This window comes from Ranitomeya imitator, chromosome 1 (assembly GCF_032444005.1).
Source record: "Ranitomeya imitator isolate aRanImi1 chromosome 1, aRanImi1.pri, whole genome shotgun sequence".
NCBI lineage: Eukaryota > Metazoa > Chordata > Amphibia > Anura > Dendrobatidae > Ranitomeya > Ranitomeya imitator.
In genome coordinates, this window is record NC_091282.1 from 358,700,107 (window position 1) to 358,724,030 (window position 23,924).

The 23,924-nt window shown below is 44.0% G+C and overlaps 1 protein-coding gene across 1 annotated transcript in view; it reads right to left on the reverse strand.

Annotated features, from left to right (window-relative positions):
- Positions 1 to 10,084: 10,084 nt before the first annotated feature.
- The window catches only part of LOC138666751 (olfactory receptor 5V1-like), a 33,598-nt gene continuing 19,758 nt past the window's right edge, over positions 10,085 to 23,924 (reverse strand). Inside the window, exon 3 of the mRNA XM_069754951.1 lies at positions 10,085 to 11,043. Within this exon, the coding sequence (XP_069611052.1) occupies positions 10,085 to 11,043 (959 nt within the window). The remainder of the gene's footprint in view (positions 11,044 to 23,924) is intronic.

A 23,924-nucleotide genomic window follows, 5' to 3' on the forward strand; every position in this document is an offset into this window, starting at 1 on the left:
TGAACGCATACCGTGATCTCCCGGGAGCGTCACTCTGTGAGGACCAGACTGCGCCGGCGCTTGCGCCGGCGCAGTCTATAAAGGCTTCGGACAGAGTGACGCTCCCAGTGTTATATTATAGATACATGGTTATTAGATCGCCCCTCAGTCGTCTTTTTTCTTGACTAAATAATCCTAATTTTGCTAATCTCTCTGGGTATTGCAGTTCCCCCATCCCCTTTATTAATTTTGTTGCCCTCCTTTGTACTCGCTCTAGTTCCATTATATCCTTCCTGAGCACTGGTGCCCAAAACTCTACACAGTAGTCCATGTGCGGTTTAACCAGAGATTTGTACAGAGTCAGTATAATGCTCTTATCATGTGTATCCAGACCTCTTTTAATGCACCCCATGATCCTGTTTGCCTTGGCAGCCACTGCCTGGCATTGGCTCCTCCAAGTAAGTTTATCACTAACTAGGATCCCCAAGTCGTTCTCCATGTCATATTTACCCAGTGGTTTCCCATTCAGTATGTAATGGTGATTTTGATTCCTTCTTCCCATAACCTTACATTTATCATTGTTAAATCGCATCTGCCACCTTTCCGCCCAGGTTTCCAACTTATCCAGATCCATCTTTAGCAGAATACTATCTTCTCTTGTATTCACTGCTTTACATAGTTTTATCTAATCTGCAAATATTAATATTTTACTGTGTAAACCTTGTGCCAGATTATTAATAAATATGTTGAAGAGAATAGGTCCTAACACCGACCCCTGTGGTACCCCACTAGTCGCAGTGACCCAGTTAGAGAATATACCATCTATAACCACACTCTGATTTCTATCACTAAGCCAGTTACTTACCCACTTAGGCCGGCGTCACACTAGCATATCGCATCCGATGCGAGATCATCAGATGCGATATGCTAATGACCCTCGGCTCCTGCTCGCAGCAGAGCAGGAGCCGAGTGTCATGCGTCTGTGCTCCGATTCTTTCGCACAGGGAGGATTGGAGCACAGCTGCGGAGGAGGCGGAGAAATGAATTTCTCCATCTCCTCCATTGCTGGGGTCCGCTTATAGCGCACATCACTCGGATGTTATCCGAGTGGTGTGCGCTGTCTCACTCGCACTCAAAGGGTTATATGGGTGCGAGTGAGCTGAGAGTTTTCCTCGGTCTGAGACAATCGCAGCATGCTGCGATTGTCTCGGACCGAGGAAAACGGCTGACAAAAAGTCGGCTGCTGGGAGCTGCCCCATAGCTTAACATTGGTCCGAGTGCAATGCGATTTTTTATCGCATTGCACTCGGCTGTTTAAAGCGCCAGTGTGACGCCGCCCTTACACACATTTTCCCCCAGACCCAGCATTGTCATTTCTGTACAACCTCTTGTGTAGCACGGTATGAAATGCTTTGGAAAAATCAAGATATACCATGTCCAATGACTCATCTTGGTCTAGTCTATAGCTTATCTCTTCATAAAAAACTGATTAGATTGGTTTGACAGGAACGATTCCTCATAAACCCATGCTGATATGGAGTTAAACAGTTATTCTCATTGAGATAATCTAGAATAACATTCCTCAGAAACCCTTCAAATATTTTACCAACAATAGAGGTTAGACTTACTGGCCTATAATTTTCAGGTTCATTTTTAGAGCTCTTTTTGAATATTTGTACCACATTTACCATGTGTCAGGAACATGAGGTATTTGATGGTCTGGGATCACGCACACTGAGCTCTGCTACGTCCCTTAAAGCTGAGCAGACACACACTGCAGGCCATCTCGACCCCCCCCCCTCTCCTCACTCTGCCTGCTGCTGTGTGTGTAATTCAAAACCCTCTCTACAATCACTGAAGTTTTATTGCTTTACCCTGCACAATACCAGACTCTGCTAAAACTACTCCTCCCCCTCCCACATGGTACTAGTTGAAACTGGTGTAGCAACCATGAGATTCTTTGTTCTATTAAAGTGACATATTCTGGCACCGATCCTGGCTAGAGAGATAAGAATAATATATTCCGGATGTCCATCGATAGATCTATCACTCACTGAACGCGCTAGCAGCTAAATGCAACGAGTGCAAAGCGTGAATTTCTTCGTAAGTGGTTCAGGTAATTGCTCCACGTTTACACTAAAAAGAATTGCCCCGATGTGGCGCACCTCCTGATCTGGGTGCATTTTGGATACGAGACTCATACAGCGAGCTAAATATTAGAAAATAGCCGACAGCACAACCGATATAGGAATGCCCGTCCTAGTTCCACTGGACCCAAATGGAAAAGTGCATACCGCAGCAAAGTGAAGGACAGCATCCAATCCAGGTGAAGTATAAAAAGTCCTTTATTGTGCCAAATGCAACGTTTCAACCATATAGGTCTTTTTCGGCATCAATAGTAAAAAATGTAATGTTAAAAATAATTTAAAAAAAAACCTGCTATACTCACCCTCCGTAGTAGCTCGCGCCGGCCGCCATCTTCCGTTGCAGGTTCCTGTGGCAAAGATGGTATGGGAGAAGGACCTGCCATGACGTCACGGTCATGTGACTGCGACGTCATCACAGGTCCTGCGCTTTGTCGCAGGGGGGTCTGATCCTGGGTCTCAACCTTGTGTTGTGCCAGGCAAGTGTACCCTGGTCTCCTCGAAAACATCCGTCGCTGCCTCAACAACTCCTCCGCCTGCTGTCTCTCCCGGGGGCCTAGCTCTTCACCCAAGTGTACCTGGTCCCATGTTTTAGACTGAGTCCTTTCCCCTAAGACATCCGGCAAGGGAAGTCCGGCTAAATCCTCTGCTTCAGGTGCACAGATGGCCACTACCTCTTCAGGGCGCTCCCGGTAGGGCTTCAGCATATTTACGTGGAACATGCGGATAACCCTGGAGTCGTCACAATCGGCGACATATAGGTTGTGTCGGCTATTTTCCCCACTACCGGGTAGGGCCCCTGCCATGCAGCTTGAAACTTGTTCTGCTTAGTGGGCTCTAACACCAGGACCTTCTGTCCTATTTCCAAGGTGCGCTCTCTGGCCCTCCGATCGTACCATACTCGCTGGCGCCGCTGAGTTGCCTGCATGTTCTCAGGTACAGCCTGGGTCAGCTCCTGTAGGCGGTCCCGGAATTCCAGCACATAGGGTACAATAGATACCTTTTCTATGAGGCCCTCCCCTTCCCAGTGTTCTAGCACTAAGTCTAGGAGTCCCCTTACCCGTCTCCCGTATACCAGCTCGAACAGGGAGAACCCCGTGGATTCTTGGGGCACCTCCCGATAGGCAAACAGGAGGTATGGCAAGAATTTCTCCCAGTCCCTGTAGGTCCTGGTAAAAGTCCCAATGAGCTGTTTTAATGTCCCCTTAAAGCGTTCACACAACCCATTGGTTTGCGGGTGGTACGGGGCGCTTCTAATGGACTTTATGCCACACAGCTTCCACAGTTGGTTGGTCACCTCTGCTGTAAACTGGGTACCCTGGTCTGAGATAATCTCCCGGGAAAATCCAACCCGTGAGAAAACCTGGAGCAGGGTGTCTGCCACCGTCTCTGCTATTATGTTAGGTAACCCAACCACCTCTGGATACCGTGTGGCATAATCTACCACTGTCAATATATAACTTTTCCCTGATGGACTGGGTTTGGCTAACGGCCCTATCAGATCGACCGCTACTTAGCTAAATGGTTCCTCCACAATGGGGAGGGGGCATAATTTGGCCTTGCATCAATCCCCCCTCTTGCCAATGCGCTGGCAACTGTCACAGGTCTGGCAGTACTGACGAACATCATAGGTTACCCCCGGCCAAAAGAAGTTTTGTGTCAGACGATGCCTGGTGCGACTGACGCCGAAGTGCCTGGCCAAGGGTATGTCATGAGAGATTCGCAGTAACTCCTGCCTATACTTCTTGGGAACTACCAGCTATCGTTTTATAGTGGGGCTCGTCCCTGTGTGGTGCTGCTCTGTGATCCAGTAGAGGAGTCCCTGCTTCCACACAAACTGTTCCCCTTCCAGTATCCCTCTCCCCTCCTGTGCCTTCCCACGATATCCCTCCAATGAAGGATCCTCAAGGAACTCCCTCTTAAATTCATCTGGGGTGGCCCAAGAAATGTGTCTGGCTATGGGAATATGTGTAGGGCTGGGATGTCTTACCTGGGCCTCCTCTGAGTGTGATTCCGCCTCCGCAGCTCGAGCTTGTCTCCGGGTGGTCACAGGATATGTCTCAGCCAGAGGGGCAACCGAGAATGCAGACAACATGGGCCCCAAGTCATTTCCCGGCAAGACGTCTGCAGGCAAATCCTCCATCAAGCCGACCTCAACAAGGCCATCCCCGACTCCCCAGTTCAGGTGAATCCTGGCAGTGGGCAGTCGATGCATAGCTTCCCCTGCTACACGGACTGCCACTATCCGGTCCGTCATCTCTTGGTCCCGGACGAGATGAGGCTTCACAAGGGTCAAAGTTGCCCCAGATTCTTTTAGTCCCTGCATATGTTTCCCATTAACCCACATGACCTGTCGATGCTGTTGTCGATTATCTGCCCGGGCTGCCTGCACGGGGTCTAATTCATGCAGCACTTCCTCCATCTCTTCCAACCCTTAGTTAGTCGTAGCCCCCAATGCCGGGTTCCTGCCTTTGGCCACTGGGTATGCTGAGTCCGGTTGGGACATTGTCTTTGCAGGTGGCTCAGCTGATGGCAGGTGTGGGGGACTGGGGTTTTAGCTGGTCCCCCTACAATCTTCGGTGGTTTGGGGCCCTCCAGGTCCATGGGCGGGCTCCTAGTGACCATCTTTGATCCGGACAACTGCGGCCTCCAGGCATCATGATGTTCATCGGCTAGACGTGCGGCTTCCTCAAGAGTTGTTGGCCACCTGTCCCGAAGCCATTCCTGTGTCTCGGGGGTTAGTCCATTAAAGAACCGTTCTAACAAGAAGAGCTGGAGGATGTCCTCCTTAGTGATTGCTTGGCTCCCCTGTACCCACTGTAGCAGTGACCGCCATAATTTACAGGCCCATTCAGCGTGGGTATCGGTTACGCATTTTATAAGTCCGCGGAACTTTTGGTGGTATGCCTCTGGTGTCAGCGCATACCGGGCCAAGATCATTTCTTTGATCCGCTCATAGTCCATACAGTCCTCATCAGGTACCGTGCGATAGGCGTCCGCTGCCCAGCCTGTCAGCTTGCTAGCCAGAATCTGAACCTGTTCCTCCGGCTTCACTTGATGAAGGTCACACTGCCGCTCAAAGTCCTGCAGAAAGCCATCAATGTCTTCCTCTGCCTCCCCCAACTGTCGGAAGGCATTATACTGGATCTTTTTGTGGCTTACTGTTGAAGGTACCTGGTCGAAGGCCAGAGCTCCCCCTGCTCGCTGACTCTCCTCTCTCCGCTCTGCCATCTCCATTTTGGCCAGCTCCACTTTGGTTCGCTCTGCCATCTCCATCTTGGCTAGCTCTATCCTGGTTTGCTCGGCCATCTTTTCCTTCAGATCAGTACGCACATCAGCCATCACCTCTCGTATGATCTCTACTGCAGGGTTTGGGCCATAGAAAGCCAGTCTGTTCTTTACCTCCCTCTGGAATTCAGTCTCCTCCACGTTCACATTGGGGGGCGCTGCACTGTTGTGTTCCATGATGGCTGCTATCAAATCCGCTTTTGTTTTGTTGCTGGCGATCAACCCTCAGGCTTCCACGAGATCTTTTAATGTAGTCCTCTTTAACTTCTGGTAGTTGTTTTCCATTCATTCCTTTCCTCCTGTAGAAGGGGTATCATATCCCGCTGTCTGCCACCAGTGTAACGGGGTCTACCAAGCTGGGGTACCTCTTTCAGTACCACCACGTCTTTTCGGAGGTCCGCTCTGCATTGGCTGGAGTCTGAATGAAGGACGCTGGCTGGAATTCCTTGGTTACATGGGCGCATAGAAAAGATCACTGCTTCTCCACGTATTTCTAGTTTGACAACACTTTACTCACAGGACACAGAATATATAACACAGATACAAAGGGCAGGCCAATAGAAAAGCGGTAGGCCAGACATACGTTACAATAGCCGCAGGTGGCCGGAGCCTGCCGATATTGATATTTACTGTGGGAATTACAAAGGTGGGGGCGGACAAAAGGGGAATATCGTGTCCCCTCTGCCCAGGGGCGCAGCCTGTGGGCTGATGCATTAGAGACATGCATCTCACATGGAACCTATTATACATACATATAACTGCACAACATATTCTGGATGCTGAGTGGTTCCGCACACGTAACAGTCGTCAATGTAGTTCCGGTACCATTTTTATTTGATCTTTGAGGGGATTATCACTGGAAAAACTAAATCTCCTCCCACCATGACATCACAAAACTTGCAAGAGAAGAGGAGAACTTAGACCCCTTGTCATTTAATTTACCTTCAAGTAGTAAATGCTATCACATTAGAAGAAACTAAAGGTCAAGAAGTATTTTATGTTTCATAAAATAATTTTCTGTACCCCTGAAAGTATGACTTAATTATACATTGTTAGATAATTATTAAACCGGAGAAACAGGAGTCAAAAATTGCCAAAAAGTAAGCAAAATTACAAAATTTATTGAAAATTCTTATCACTAATTTTCACATAAAATCATGCATAATGTTGCCAAGTAGTACATAGTAGATAGTTATCATTACAAAATATTGTGACTACATCCGTGATACAACCAATGATCCAAGTTCACAAGACAGGACAATAGTGAATGCAATAAATATCAAAAGTATATTTAAATAGGCAGAAAGTGTGCTGCCAACACATAAGTGCTACTAATACTGATATATGGCAATCCAACCCAATGGTATAATCACACTAATGGTGCTATTAAGGTTGCCATATATCGCTTGTGAAAAAATGCAGCATGTGAAATTGAATAAGAATATTAATTAGCCATGTGTGCCAAAAGTCCCATCTGGATCCTGGTACCGTACCCCTTGTTAGATAATTGTGTACTGCTGCAACAGCAAAATAGTGACGATTACAAAAATATAACCTCCTCCAAAGACTTTAAAACTTAGTTACTGTCCTGCAGGTACCCGGAGGTGCTTTGCATTAGAGCATGGAACGAAATATCAATCAATCAATCAATCAATCAATCAAATCACTGAAACCTTCAGTGAGAGCTCCCATTCTTTTTACCAAATCTGGTGATAATATCACTAACCCATGAAAAATGGCATTATCAGAAACGCAACCAGTATAAATTCAGTCTGCCTCAATGTGAGACTTCACAAAGTAACTTCCTCTTGGAGGCCATTTTTTTAGTTTTATCTTCTTTATTACATGTGTGAAAAAGATCTGATGTATTTAAAGCCTGATCATCTGTATAGTACCTGTATAAGCAGGGTTCAGAGAAGGAATATCCACGTGGACATGCAGGATGGAACAGCTTAAATGCAAATGACCCACAGAGGAGTGATGGACTCCCCAGTCTTGTAGGAGCAAGAGAACAATTATAGAACCAGAAACACATGGGCTACTTGCACATTGAACAAGTCTGTAGGAACCTGTTCACACCACCAAAAAACCTGAAGGCACAAAAGAGCACAGTGAGGTCAAAAATACTCTGTTGTAAAAAAATCACAGTAATAAGCAAGTGCTAGTCAGAAGATGGAAAAAAAAACAAAACAAAAAAAACCAGGGTATTTAGTTGATACGTTTCTTTGCAAAAAAAATGTATACTAAGCTGCTCCACCAATCGTCAAGGTATACCCTTGTAGAGCAGTAGTAAGCACTTGCTTATTACTGTGATTTTTTTTACAACAGAGTATTTTTTACCTCATTGTGCTATTTTGTGTCTGCAATTCAATTCAGTATAAAAAGGTATCCATGCTAGCACAGAGAGAGCGAAGGCAAACTATATCAATCAAATATTTACATACATAAGGTAATTAGTATAAATCAGGCATAGTTACCAAAAGAGGCGCACCCGAGGGACCCACCACACCCGATACGCGTTTCGCATTGAAATGCTTCGTCCATTTTTTAATGGTTAATGTTTTTGAATAAAGATACTTATATTTTTTACTATTTGGCCTTGTGTGGAGTCTTGCTTTTTTTGTTTTTCATATGTGTTTGCTTCATGGCCCTATAGGGGATATAATTAGGTGTTCCCACCACAAAATAGACGGATTCCCAAATAGTGTTATTTGTACAAATACTAGTTTTGTTCATAGGAAGTTAATCATTGGAAATCAAAAAGGATACTATTCTGGTGTTCTGTAAGAAAACCTTAGAATTTAAAAAAAAAACTGCAGGGAGCAGGATGGGGTTGTGATGTGAAAATGGATATTGTTCCTGTAAAAGTTTGCTCACCAGACCGTATTTTTGGTCTAAGGGTTGTCCGTGAAAAAAATGGGCAGCACTCTGACCAATATTATTCAATGGAGCAGTGCAGATACAGTAATTGATCTTTTACAGTGACCAAATCTACATGTGAAAACATCACACCATGCACAAGTTTCTTCTGTAGATCAGATGAGACTCACTAATTCAAGTATATTGGTGTGTGAAAAAAGCAACAGATTTTTAAGGATAAATTGCAGTTCTGTAACATTGGAAACTAGAAATGGTCTTGTAAATGATTAATAGCTGCTGCTGACTAAAAAAAGCGGATTGCACATGGATGACAAGTGAGAAAAAAATTGTCTCATGTTTCTGGATGAAACTCTCAACGTGTTTTTATTCTCTCGTGTGAACCTACCCTTAGGCTTGGAGGCACAAAGCAGGGTGCAACTGATTACGGAACAATTAGTTGCTGATACTGAATTTTTTTTTTAGGATTTATTTTTGACATGTTTTTTAATTATTTTATTCTTTTCTCTGAGAACCCTTTTACAAATATGTACGTGATAAAACCATTTTTACATGGATTGGACTCTGAATGTTCTTTTGTACATGTTAGGATGCTGGGCACCGAGCAATCCCTTCAGTACCGCCATTCTTTTGTAGATAACATAGAGTGATTTAACATTTAGCAATTCAGATCTGTTTAGCATACGTAAGTTAGAACCATGATGGATTTCGAAAATACTCACATTCAAGTACCGTATATACTCGAGTATAAGCCGAGATTTTCAGCCCAAATTTTTGGGCTGAAAGTGCCCCTCTCGGCTTATACTCGAGTCACGGTAGCGGTGGGGTCGGCGGGTCAGGGGGTGAGGGCGCTGAGGCATACTTACCTAGTCCCAGCGATCCTCGCGCTGTCCCTGCCGTCCCACGGTCTTCTGTGCTGCAGCTTCTTCCCCTCTTCAGCGATCACGTGGGACCGCTCATTAGAGAAATGAATAGGCGGCTCCACCTCCCATAGGGGTGGAGCCGCCTATTCATTTCTCTAATCAGCGGTAACGTTGACCGCTGATAGAGAAAGAAGCTGCGGCACCGAAGACCAGCTGTGACAGGCGAGGAGCGCCAGGATCGCTGGGACTAGGTAAGTATGTCATATTCACCTGTCCGCGTTCCAGCCGCCGGGCGCCGCTCCATCTTCCCAGCGTCTCCGCTCTGACTGTGCAGGTCAGAGGGCGCGATGACGCATATCGTGTGTGCGGCGCCCTCTGCCTAATCAGTCAGAGCAGAGAGACGCCGGGACGAGACGCTGGGAGCTGCAAGCAAGAGAGGTGAGTATGGCATTTTTTTTTTTTAATTGCAGCAGCAACGGCCATGGCACAGATTTATGTGGAGCATCTATGGGGATATATGAACGCTGCAGAGCACTATATGGGGCACAGCTATGGGGAGATATGAACGCTGCAGAGCACTATATGGCACAGCCAAGGGGGAATATGAACAGTGCAGAGCACTATATGGGGCACAGCTATGGGGAGATATAAACGCTGCAGAGCACTGTATGGGGCACAGCTATGGGGAGATATGAACGCTGCAGAGCACTATATGGCACAGCTATGGGGAGATATATATATACTCGAGTCAATAGGTTTTCCCAGTTTTTTGTGGCAAAATTAGGGGGGTCGGCTTATACTCGGGTCGGCTTATACTCGAGTATATACGGTAATTCTGGCAACCTACTGCTTGAGTTGTTTTATTGTCTCACAAGACTGACACAACTTCAAAGATCTTCAAAACTGAAACCTCAATAATTTACATTAAGTATATTACAACCATTTGACTGTGATTCTTCTACGTCCTTGTGTCAGAGATCTTCTCATTTCGCTGTTCCTGAAACTGTAGACAATGGGGTTCAACAAAGGAGTGGCCACATTGTAGATAACAGACACCAGCTTGTCACGTTCTGATGAGTAACTATTTTTTGGCCGCACATAAGTGAAGCTTCCGGTACCATAGAAAATGTTGACTATTATTAGATGTGCGGCACATGTAGAGAACATCTTCTTCCTTCCTGATGCAGATGTGACTTTAAATATCGTAAGAACAATGTAGAGATATGAGACGAGAATAAGAACAAGAGGCCCCAGTCCAACAAATACTCCACTTACTGCAAAAAGTACAATCTCATTCAAATAGGTATCTGTACATGATAGTTTCAGTAGCGGGGGAATGTCACAAAATAAGTGGTTAATAGCATTATCACAGAAGGGCAGGCGACTAATTAAAAAAGTGTGTAGAGCTGAGTGTAATGTACTCCAAAACATTGCCGCAAAGAGCATTTTATAACATTTTTTCCTGCGCATAATGATGCTGTAATGCAAGGGATGGCAGATGGCTGCATATCGGTCATAGGCCATAATGGCTAGAAGAATACACTCAGCCCCCTCGACAAGAATCACAGTGAATAGCTGTAATATACAAGCCACAAATGAAATACTTCGATGGTGTGACACCAGGATGACTAACATTTGTGGCACAGTAGCAGATATGTAACAAATGTCAATCATAGACAAATGCCCTAAGAAAAAGTACATTGGAACCTGAAGGTTGGGGTCCAGCTTTGTTAAAGTTATGATTAGTAGGTTCCCGGATAAAGTAATCACATAAATAGTCAAGAAAAATGTAAATAGTATTATTCGAGTCTCAGCAATTTCTGGGAACCCCAAAATATTGAATTCTGTTATTCTAGTTGTGTTTAACATTGCCGATGCCTTGATTCTGCTTCCTGAAAAGGAGAGTAATAAGTACAAAATGAATAGATTCTACGGAACTAGAATATTTATATAGTCTTGTTTTGTATAGTTGTAAATAGATCAAGAGAAATAAAGTAGTATGATGGTTATGGTGTCTGCAAATTGAGATTTTGGTTTGGCTTTTAGTCATATGGCAAGGCTCGTTAAAGGGTCAGTATTGACTTTTAGGATTTCTACTTCCAACGGATGGCATTAGAGTTCTAGTCCTTTTCCTCTCCGAAGAGGGAATTTGTATATTTAATTTCCCTAGCAGCATGCATGGCATTTCAGTCTCCTCACTCTGACTTGCCAGGCCTGGCTTGTCACTCTCCACAAGGAGAAACGTTACCCCTTAGATCCAAGTTTTTATCTTCTAATTGTATTGTGACCAGTCACATGATAAAGTCTTTTGGCAAATTCATTCTGTAAATTCCATAGGTCCAACAATAAAATGTGGTGGTGGTAGCAGTGGCGTAACTACCGCGGTCGCAGCGGTCGCCAGTGCGACCGGGCCCGGCAGGTCAGGGGCCCGGGCCCGGCAGGCAGGCTCGGACTGGCAGTGCCTCCCCCCGCTCCAGGGCCCCCCCCGCCGCCGCCGCTGCCGCTGCCTTGAATACTCACCCTGCTCCAGCGATGGTCTCGGCGTCTGCACTGCAGCTCGTTCCTGCTTGAGCGGTCACGTGACACCGCTCATTAAGATCATGAATATGCGCATATTCATGATCTTAATGAACGGTGTCACATGACCGCTCAAGCAGGAAGAAGGTGCTGCGCCGGCGCCGCCGCCTGGAGTCGGGACAGAGCGCGAGGGATGTCGGCACGGCCGTGCAGTGGGAAGACAGGTGAGTATGAGGGCCGGGGGGACGGGGGATGAAGGAGGACATAAGCCGGCGCGCCGAGCAGGAGCGGAGAGATAAGCCTGCATACAGGGGGGAATATAAGCCATGCAGGGGGGAATATAAGCCATGCAGGGGGGGATATGAGCCATGCAGGGGGGAATATAAGCCATGCAGGGGGGGATATGAGCCATGCAGGGGGGAATATAAGCCATGCAGGGGGGGATATGAGCCATGCAGGGGGGAATATAAGCCATGCAGGGGGGGATATGAGCCATGCAGGGGGGAATATGAGCCATGCAGGGGGGAATATGAGCCATGCAGGGGGGAATATAAGCCATGCAGGGGGGAATATAAGCCATGCATACAGGGGGGGGGAATATGAGCCATGCATACAGGGGGGAATATAAGCCATGCATACAGGGGCGGAATATGAGCCATGCATACAGGGGGGGAATATGAGCCATGCATACAGGGGGGGAATATGAGCCATGCATACATGGGGAGATATGAGTCATGCATGCAGGAGGGGTAATATGAGCTATGTATATGGGATAGGAGGGAGATGAGCCATGCATACAGGAGGGGGGTCATTATACAGTATTGAGCATCATGTGTGGCCGTTATACAGTATGGAGCATCATTTGTGGTCATTATACAGTATTGAGCATTATGTGGGATCATTATACAGTATGGAGAACTGTGTGGCCGTTATACACTATGGAGCACTATGTGTGGGTGGTCATTATACAGTATGGAGCACTGTCTGGCCATTATACAGTATGGAGCAATGTGTGGCCATTATACACTATGGAGCATCATGTGTGCCCATTATACACTATGGAGCATCATGTGTGGCCATTATACAGTATGCAGCATCATGTGTGGTGGCCGTTATACAGTATTGAGCATCATGTGTGGCCATTATTCTATGGGGGTTACATTGAGTTGTATGGCAGGGCTGCAGGGGGGGGGCCCCATTTGGAAGTTCGCACCGGGGCCCCTAACTTTGTAGTTACGCCACTGGGTGGTAGTATGATGGTCTGGGGATGTTTTGCTGGTTCAGGACCTCGAAGACTTGCTATGGTAAATAGAACCATGAAATCTGATGCTTAAAAAAAAATCCTGAAGGAGAATGTCAGTCATTTCTTCATGACCTCAAGCTGAAGCGCACTTGGGATATGCAGCAAGACAATTAACCAAAACACACAAACAAATCCACCTCTAAATGGCTTAAGAAAAACAAATTTGAAACGAACCTGTCAGCAGGATTTTGCTAAGCAAACTAGAGGCATTGTCATGTTGCCACTGCTAAACTGAATGAAATTATACCTGGAATGAAAACATCCATTTTGTGGTTCTTGTGTAATCAGTGTTAGAAGTTTTCAGTTAATGATATGCCCGTGCTTCTGGGCGGGCCTCTAGGCATAGTCTTATCTTCCTGCTCTAAGCCAGAGAAACCAAGGAAAGACTTTTCCACTGGTCCGTCCCTAAGCACAAGCAGTCTGTCTCTCTGTCTCTATGATGAGGAACATGTTTGTGCTTCAGGGTAGGCCTGTGGGTTGGTCTCTTCTTGGTTTCTCTGGCTCAGAGCAGGAAGATAAGACTCTGCTTACAGTCCTGTCCCTCAAGGGCATATCATTAATTGAAAATTTCAAACACTGATTACACAGGAACCACATGACAATGCCTGTAGTTTACTTAGCAAAATCCTGCTGACAGGTTCGTCTTGAGGGTATGTGCACACGTCAGGATTTCTTGCAGAAATTTTCCTGACAAAAACTGGACATTTCTGCAAGAAATCCGCATGCGTTTTTACCGTGATTTTACTGCGATTTTGGTGCGTTTTTTCCCAAATACATGGAATTGCGGGAAAAACGCAGAAAATCTGCAAAAATAATGAACATGCTCATTTTTTTACCGCGATGTGTTTTTTTTGCGGAAAAAAACGCATCCATGTGCACAAAACAGGCAGAATGCATTCTAAATGATAGAATGCATAATGTATGCATTTTTAATGAGTTTTTATAGCGTTTTTAGCACGAAAAAACACGAAAAAAACACGAAAAAACCTGAACGTGTGCACATGGCCTTAGACGTTGGAGTGGCTTAATCAAAGTCTTAACCTTAATCAGATTGAGATGCTGTGGCATGAGACTAAAAAGGTGGTTCATGTTCAGAAACCCTCCAATGCTGCAGAATTACAACAATTCTACAAAGATGAGTGAGTCAAAATTACTCCTGAGTGTTGTAAAAGACTCATTGCCAGTAATCGCAAATGCTTGATTGCAGTTGTTTCTGCAAAGGGTGGCCCAAACAGTTATTAGGTTTAGGGGGCAAGCACTGTTTCACACAGGGTCCTGTAGCTTTGGATTTCTTTTTACCTTAACAAAGAGTCACTGTGTTCTGAAAGCTTGCAAACATATTATTTTATGGTTAGCCAATAAAGGTATCATTCCTAGAATACTTCTGTCATCATTGGGCAGAAAAGTATTCACATCGATTTTCCCCTTAACAACTGCATTTTGTGGTCACTTGTGTTATCTTTGTATAATATTTAAATTTGTTTGGTAATCTGAAACATTTAAGTGTGAGAAGCATGCAAAAGAATAGAAAATCAGGAAGAGACAAAAATTTTGTCACAACTGTATACTCTTGTGTATGGTGATGTGTATCCACATAAGCATCCTTGAGAACTATAGCCCCAACTCTGACTCCACTTGGTACCTCACCAAAGCCACACACACGAAAAAACTTATTGGGTGTTTTACTCCCATTCATGTGACTGCCCCAGCAGAATCAGGGTTGTTAAAGGAGTTATTTGGTCTCAAACTACAAGTCTACAGTCACTCTATTCTTTGGTGCTGGTGACCGCAAGTGCGCGATTGGCATACTCCTGGCCACATTCCGACTAGATGCGGTGTCCTCGCACAATGCAAGTGTATTGAGCAAGGCCAGTAACAGTTTAGTCTGACTGTGTCCAGTAGTTTGCAGATCACATACTTGAAGCACTGTTGAATCCTCCAAGAGTGCAGAGCATAAGATATGTGGATTCACAAGTCTGCAATTACATAGAATGATTGCAGACTTGCATTTTAACACCAGACAACGCCTTTAACGACTACACACCAGATAAAACCAGGAAAAAAGGAAATGTAATGAGAATCTGCCAGCTTCTTTTTCTGTGTTACCCTCTACTGAATTTACAAAACGATAGCACACTTACATTCTCTGACTGAAGAATTGCTGACCTTTTTATTTGCGTGAAAAAATGTAATTATTTCTAATAACTTTTTAACCCCTTTCTGCCATTGGACGTAATATTCCGTCCATGTGGGGTGGGCCTTAATTCCCAAGGACGGAATATTACGTCCAGCGCGATCGGCCGCGCTCACGGGGGGAGCGCGGCCGATCGCGGCCGGGTGTCAGCTGCTTATTGCAGCTGACATCCGGCACTATGTGCCAGGAGCGGTCACGGACCGCCCCCGGCACATTAACCCCCGGCACACCGCGATCAAAGATGATCGCGATGTGCCGGCGGTGCAGGGAAGCATCGCGCAGGGAGGGGGCTCCCTGCGGGCTTCCCTGAGACCCCCGCAGCAACGCGATGAGATCGCGTTGCTCCGGGGGTCTCTTACCTCCTCCCTGCAGCAAGTCCCGGATCCAAGATGGCCGCGGATCCGGGTCCTGCAGGGAGGGAGGTGGCTTACCAAGTGCCTGCTCAGAGCAGGCACTTGGTAACGCTGCAGCGCTGCTTGACAGATCGGTGATCTGTCAGAGTGCTGTGCAAACTGGCAGATCACCGATCTGTATTGTCCCCCCCTGGGACAAAGTAAAAAAGTTAAAAAAAATTTTTCCAAGTGTGTAAAAAAAAAAAAAAATCCTAAATAATGAAAAAAAAAAATATTATTCGTACTGACCCGAAGAATAAAACTGCTTTATCAATTTTACCAAACGCGGAACGGTATAAACGCCTCCCCCAAAAGAAATTCATGAATAGCTGGTTTTTGGTCATTCTGCCTCACAAAAATCGGAATAAAAAGCGATCAAAAAATGTAACGTGCCCGAAAATGTTACCAATAAAAATGTCAACTCGTCCCGCAAAAAACAAGACCTCACATGACTCTGTGGACTCAAATATGGAAAAATTATAGCTCTCAAAATGTGGTAACGCAAAAAATATTTTTTGGAATAAAAAGCGTCTTTCAGTGTGTGATGGCTGCCAATCAAAAAAATCCGCTAAAAAACCCGCTATAAAAGTAAATCAAACCCCCCATCATCACCCCCTTATTTACGGAAAAATTAAAAAATTTAAAAAATGTATTTATTTCCATTTTCCCATTAGGGTTAGGGCTAGGGTTAGGGTTAGGGCTAGGGTTAGGGTTAGGGCTAGGGTTAGGGCTAGGGTTAGGGCTAGGGTTAGGGCTAGGGTTAGGGTTAGGGCTAGGGATAGGGTTAGGGCTAGGGTTAGGGCTAGGGTTAGGGCTAGGGTTAGGGTTAGGGCTAGGGTTAGTGCTAGGGTTAGGGCTAGGGTTAGGGTTAGGGTTGGGGCTAGGGTTAGGGTTAAGGCTACAGTTAGGGTTGGGGCTAAAGTTAGGGTTAGGGTTTGGATTACATTTGCGGTTGGGATTAGGATTAGGGGTGTGTCTGGGTTAGAGGTGTGGTTAGGGTTACCGTTGGGATTAGGGTTAGGGGTGTGTTTGGATTAGGATTTCAGTTATAATTGGGGGGTTTCCACTGTTTAGGCACATCAGGGGCTCTCCAAATGTGACATGGCGACCGATCTCAATTCCATCCAATTCTGCATTGAAAAAGTAAAACAGTGCTCCTTCCCTTCCGAGCTCTCCCGTGTGCCCAAACACGAGTCTACCCCAACATATGGGGTATCAGCGTACTCAGGACAAATTGGACAACAACTTTTGGGGTCCAATTTCTCCTGTTACCCTCGAGAAAATACAAAACTGGGGGCTAAAAAATAATTTTGAGGGGAAATTTTTATTTTTATTTTCACGGCTCTGCGTTATAAACTGTAGTGAAATACTTGGGGGCTCAAAGTTCTCACAACACATCTAGATAAGTTCCTTGGGGGGTCTAGTTTCCAATATGGGGTCACTTGTGGGGGGTTTCTACTGTTTAGGTACATTAGGGGCTCTGCAAACACAATGTGACGCCTGCAGACCATTCCATCTAAGTCTGTATTCCAAATGGCGCTCCTTCCCTTCCGAGCTCTACCATGCGCCCAAACGCTGGTTCTCCCCCACATATAGGGTATCAGCACACTCAGGACAAATTGCACAACAACTTTTGGGGTCCAATTTCTCCTGTTACCCTCGGGAAAATACAAAACTGGGGGCTAAAAAATTATTTTTGTGGGAAAAAATTTTTGTTTTATTTTTACGGCTCTGCATTATAAACGTCTGTGAAGCTCTTATTGGGTCAAAGTGCTCACCACACATCTAGATAAGTTACTTAGGGGGTCTACTTTTCAAAATGGTGTCACTTGTGGGGGGTTTCAATGTTTAGGCACATCAGTGGCTCTCCAAACGCAACATGGCGTCCCATCTCAATTCCTGTCAATTTTGCATTGAAAGGTCAAACGGCGCTCCTTCCCTTCCGAGCTCTCCCATGCGCCCAAACAATGGTTTACCCCCACATATGGGGTATCAGAGTACTCAGGACAAATTGTGCCACAACTTTTGTGGTCCAATTTCTTCTCTTACGCTTGGAAAAAAAAAATTGGGGGCGAAAAGATCATTTTTGTGAAAAAAAAGATTTTTTATTTTTACGGTTCTGCATTATAAACTTCTGTGAAGCACTTGGTGGGTCAAAGTGCTCACCACACCTCTAGATAAGTTCCTTAGGGGGTCTACTTTCCAAAATGGTGTCGCTTGTGGGGGGTTTCAATGTTTAGGCACATCAGTGGCTCTCCAAACGCAACATGGCGTCCCATCTCAATTCCAGTCAATTTTGCATTGAAAAGTCAAATGGCGCTCCTTCCCTTCCGAGCTCTGCCATGCGCCCAAACGGTGGTTAACCCCCATATATGGGGTATCAGCGTACTCAGGACAAATTGTACAACAACGTTTGGGGTCCATTTTCTCCTGTAACCCTTGGTAAAATAAAACAAATTGGAGCTGAAGTAAATTTTTTGTGAAAAAAGTTAAATGTTAATTTTTATTTAAACATTCCAAAAATTCCTGTGAAGCACCTGAAGGGTAAATAAACTTCTTGAATGTGGTTTTGAGAACCTTGAGGGGTGCAGTTTTTAGAATGGTGTCACACTTGGGTATTTTCTATCATATAGACCCCTCAAAATGACTTCAAATGAGATGTGGTCCCTAAAATAAAATGGTGTTGTAAAAATGAGAAATTGCTGGTCAACTTTTAACCCTTATAACTCCCTAACAAAAAATAATTTTGGTTCCAAAATTGTGCTGATGTAAAGTAGACATGTGGGAAATGTTACTTATTAAGTATTTTGTGTGACATATCTCTGTGATTTAATTGCATAAAAATTCAAAGTTGGAAAATTGCGAAATTTTCTAAATTTTCGCCAAATTTCCGTTTTTTTCACAAATAAACGCAGGTAATATCAAATAAATTTTACCACTATCATAAAGTACAATATGTCATGAGAAAACAATGTCAGAATCACCGGAATCCGTTGAAGCGTTCAAGAGTTATAACCTCATAAAGGGACAGTGGTCAGAATTGTAAAAATTGTCCCGTCCATAACATGCAAACCACCCTTGGGGGTAAAGGGGTTAAACAAAATTCAATAGATTTACTAATCCTATTTTTTAAACTGTGTTGCTGTGGCTTTGTGCTGGTGGGGCGGCGCAGTCTGGAGTCATGGGGGCTCAGTCTCGCAGCATGGGTGCTGTGGGGCAATAGGCCGTCCGCCCTGTCGATGCATTGCCGCTGTGTCGGTGGTCGCCGCACGGCTCCGCTCCGTTAGGGCGATAGGATCCACTACGACGTTTGCCTTGACGTGGCAGTGGGCTTCATACAGTCTGATCAGAATGTTAAACTGAAAACATCATATTCAGTTATATAAATTTTTGCCTAGCGGCTTTAGATCAACTTATGATTTTTGGAGGTGTGGTTCATGCTCTTTTTTTTCCTTTTTGTGCAAACTATTTGTCTACCCTAGTTCACACTACCTACAGTATTAGACATCTTTCATTGCGTCAAGTTTTTGTCATATTTTTTATGCTCACTTTAGATCACAACTTTTATTAATAGACCACAGCCCTTTTGCTACACCATGGTCCCTTGTAGATCGAGTTGAAAAACGTGTCTAAAATAGAATGCACATACTGTAAACATGGATCACTGCATGTACAACAGTTGTTTTTTTTTTTTTTTTTAAATAAGACCAGAATTCTTAGTAAAACTCCCCCAATGTTTTATACCAAACTACTGGGTTTTTAACATGAGAAGTCATGTGATTCATTAATCATGTAATTCTTAGATTCTTAGTTCATGTGTATAGAAAATGGACAGGCACTCACCGTTCCATGCAGAAATAATCCTTTTATTGTGGATACATAAAAAGCACAGCAGGCGGATACAACAGTGGAACTCGTGTGAGACGACGATTGTTTCGCGCTGCAAAGCGCTTCTACAGGTCGGAGGTAGAATGGAACAGGCGTACCATAAGTAGGTGATTCATATGCCTGTTCCTAATAGAACACTCTAATTATATCCAGATACAACATTGCTCTGAAACAGATTACAAAGGAATAACACATATATATACACAATAGGACTAACTGTTAAAAAACCTTGAAAAAATGTTGCAAAAATACCGACATATTGATTTTTTCATTAAAACCAGAAGGGCCCTGAGCCCGAGTACAAATGATCCAATGAGCTTCCTTTCTTAACAATATCTTATTCAGATCTCCCTGTGCTGGCAATTTTGCGATTTCAATCCCTGCAAAGCGCGGAACCTCAGAGTTCCCTGCATGTATGCTTCTAATATGTCCGATCACTCTGGGGACCCCTTTTCCTGAAACTGAATTAAAATGTTCACGAAACCACACACACAGAGGCCGTATAGTTTTCCCAATGTGATGAAAACCGCAAGGGCAAAATAAAACATAAACAACATAGTGAGTGCGACATGTAATAAAATCCTGTACTTTATGCAAAATCCCACCCATATGTAGCCATATACTCGTAAGATGAAAGGAACAAAAAACAATTCCCACATTTATGATTTCCAATAGGGATATTTCTCTGAAACTATCGTGTCTTTTATATTTTTTGTCCTGCGATAGGTGACCAAAGGACCTTTTGATACTATATCAGCGATGTCTTGTTCCCCCTCTAATAAATGCCAGTTTTTATTAATTGCCAATCTGATTTTTCTATCCATTGGGCCGAATTTGAAGTTAAAATTAAAGCGTTTTTCTTCTCTATTCCTAGATCTAACCCGAGATTCCTTATTATATAAATGATTTTTGTCAGCCTTTTTTATTGCCACCCCTAGAATTGATTTGGGATAACCTCTAGTGGAAAACCTATTAAAAAGATCTTCTGCCTGCTCCTGATACCTGGTTGGATCATTATTGATCCTTTTTAGCTGCAAAAACTGGCTAAAAGGCAGAGAGTTTTTCAGGGGAATTGGGTGGGCACTATCAAAATGAAGTAAAGAATTGGTAGAGGAAGGTTTTCGAAACACCTCAGTTTTCAGGGTACCCTCCCTCACTGACAATTGTACATCCAAAAATTTGAGGGAATCCCCTACAAATTTGGAGGTGAAGCTCATAGTCATAGTATTAGAGATATTCAAATAATCAACAAAATGAAGAAAAGCTTCCTGAGGACCATCCCAAACAATGAAAATATCGTCCACAAACCTGAGGAATAAATTAATATGTTTAAAAAAATGATTTCTCGTGGAATATATAAATCTCTCTTCAAAGATGGCAAAATATATATTAGCAAAGGTACATGCAATGGGTGTGCCCATCGCTGTGCCAACCAGTTGCACGTACCAGCCATCCATAAATTTGAAAGCATTATGTTCAAGAGTGAATTTAAGTCCCTCCCAAATAAAATTGATAAAGTCTTCACTATTTTCTGTGCTAGGTAATGCTAATTTAATACCTTCCATTCCTTCCAACCAACCGTGGAATTCTCGTATACTAACTTTCAATATCGATAGAAGTCAATCAGAAGCCATCCTGCCAAACAAAATCTTTTAATGCTGCTAAAAATTCGCCTGTATCTTTGATGTATGAGGGTACAGTTTTTAGAAGGGGGCGTACGTATCTATAGCCTTTGTATCCCGAAAATTAACAGCTGTGCTGGCTTTTCATTTTCCGCTGTGTTAATTCTTAGATTCTTCTTAGAATTATATGATTTGTAGCCTCAGCCTATATAATGAGACTTATTATACAGTAGTGATATTGATTATCAATTCAATTTTAACTATTAAATGCACAGCTGTAGCTTAACCTTTAAAATCTAGCCTGTATAGCCTTAGCCTAATGGTAAAAAAATAAAACTAAACATGCCACAAAAAATACATTATACATTAGCAAATGTGTTTTTAAATTAAAGGAGAAAGAAATTAGGGTCTAATGGAGAAAAACATCACAAACTGCCTTACAAAGTGCTATACATACATATAGCATGCTGTGCAGTTGAAAAAGAAAAAAGTCAAATGCAAAAAGTATTATCAAATATACATTGGTATTATATGTATATTATAATGTCTTCTATACGAGATCTTTAAAATATGTAAAATATTTTATTTCAGAGATTTCATGCAAATAAAAAAATATTATTTTGTTTATCTACCTTTCTTACCTTTTGTGCAAAGACTGGTGTGAAGCAATTGCTCCTGCAAAAGTTACTGCAAAGTTAAATATAACATTTGTAGGATACATAGTTTGATATATTCAGTTAATGCAGCGTTAACCTCTATATTCATTTACTACATTTATATACCACAATCCTATCTCTAGTGACTTGATAAATTTGTCTCAGGAGGTTATTTCACATGGGACTAATTAAAAAGACCGATTTCTTATTAAACCATCTATTTTAAAGGGAACTTCACAAAATCAAAAGACAAGTCTTGATATGCTTCTAAAAGCTGAGGAAAACTCCTTTTTGCTCAGAAAACACACTTAGATTAATGTCAGCCGGATACAACAATTACGCCAGTTCCAGATGACTACCAATGTGTATAGGGACCTCTGGACTCTCATCCAACAGATATCAGATGAGAAGGATCAGATGTATTGAATTTTAACACTCCAGTGCAAAAGAAACTGCCAAAATTGTCTGGCAGCAGCTTTCTCCCTTCCTTATTAAAAACACACTCATGCTTAGATGAACTGAGCATATGAAAGTATGAGGAGGAGGGTCAGGAAAGATAGCTGCTGCACTAATGGACTAACAGCTATCTAGGGTGGTAGAGTTGAGTAAAAATTATTTGCAGGACTCTGGTCCAGTGTCCATGCTGGTAGCCAGAGCATTGCAAACTTCCTACTGCTGAGTCCCCCTTCATATTGTAACAAGGTGGCATGGGGTGGTAGTCCCAAGCCAAGTCACTTAAAGCTACAGTCCACAAACATACAGTCAGTGAGCACCCCGACCCCTTGCACAGATGAATTACCTCTCCTCTGCAGTTGTTACATCATAGACAAACAGGATCCAGGGACTCAGTTAAAATCCAAGAGGAATTAAGGTACCTTCACACATAACGATATCGTTAACGATATCGTTGCTATTTGTGACGTAGCAACGATATCGTTAATGAAATCGTTATGTGTGACAGCGACCAACGATCAGGCCCCTGCTGGGAGATCGTTGGTCGCTGAATAAAGTCCAGAACTTTATTTCGTCGCTGGACTCCTGCTGACATCGCTGGATCGGCGTGTGTGACACCGATCCAGCGATGTCTTCACTGGTAACCAGGGTAAACATCGGGTAACTAAGCGCAGGGCCGCGCTTAGTAACCCGATGTTTACCCTGGTTACCATCCTAAAAGTAAAAAAAAACAAACACTACATACTTACCTACAGCCGTCTGTCCTCCAGCGCTGTGCTCTGCACTCCTCCTGTACTGGCTGTGAGCCGGAAAGCAGAGCGGTGACGTCACCGCTCTGCTTTCCGGCTCCCAGACAGTACAGGAGGAGAGCAGAGAAGCAGAGCACAGCGCTGGAGGACGGACGGCTGTAGGTAAGTATGTAGTGTTTGTTTTTTTTTACTTTTAGCATGGTAACCAGGGTAAACATCGGGTTACTAAGCGCGGCCCTGCGCTTAGTTACCCGATGTTTACCCTGGTTACCGGCATCGTTGGTCGCTGGAGAGCTGTCTGTGTGACAGCTCTCCAGCGACCAAACAGCGACGCTGCAGCGATCCGGATCGTTGTCGGTATCGCTGCAGCGTCGCTTAATGTGAAGGGGCCTTAACTTTTTACTGAATGCGTAGAGTAGGTAGTAATAAGTAGAAGGAAGAAAATTGTAGTTGCAGCAAATCAATCAGCCTTCCTGCTCGCTCCCTAATGATGTCCACGGCTGTACCCACAGCAGCCACGAGGGCCAAAAGAGGAGGTAGTGCATTCCATTCTGGAATCTGGACGCTTAAAGTCCCTTTTGGAGGGGCAATACTCAGTCCTATGCCAACTTCACTGCTCGTGGTCCTAGGTAGCAGTTTCTACCCACTCCTGGGGTTTTGCCAGCTCCCAGCAGAGGAGCATGTCCTGCACTACGCAAGCCTGCTTTGGCTCCAACTGAGGAGCAGGAACTTCCTGCTCCTTTTTTGGGGCTGTTAACCCCCTGTGTTAACCCCTTCTGTCCATGTCTCTAACATACATGCAATAACCATAGTGAACATTATCAGACATTACAAACACAGCACATACATTACATTACAAGTTAACACAGATCACAGCATAGGAATAAAAGGGCAATACATTAATACACAAGGCATAAGAAATACAGACATTGCTAAACAGGTACACTGTTGAGGTAACACATAAAATGTGAGGGCCCAGCACATGGGAGAGAGAGAAGC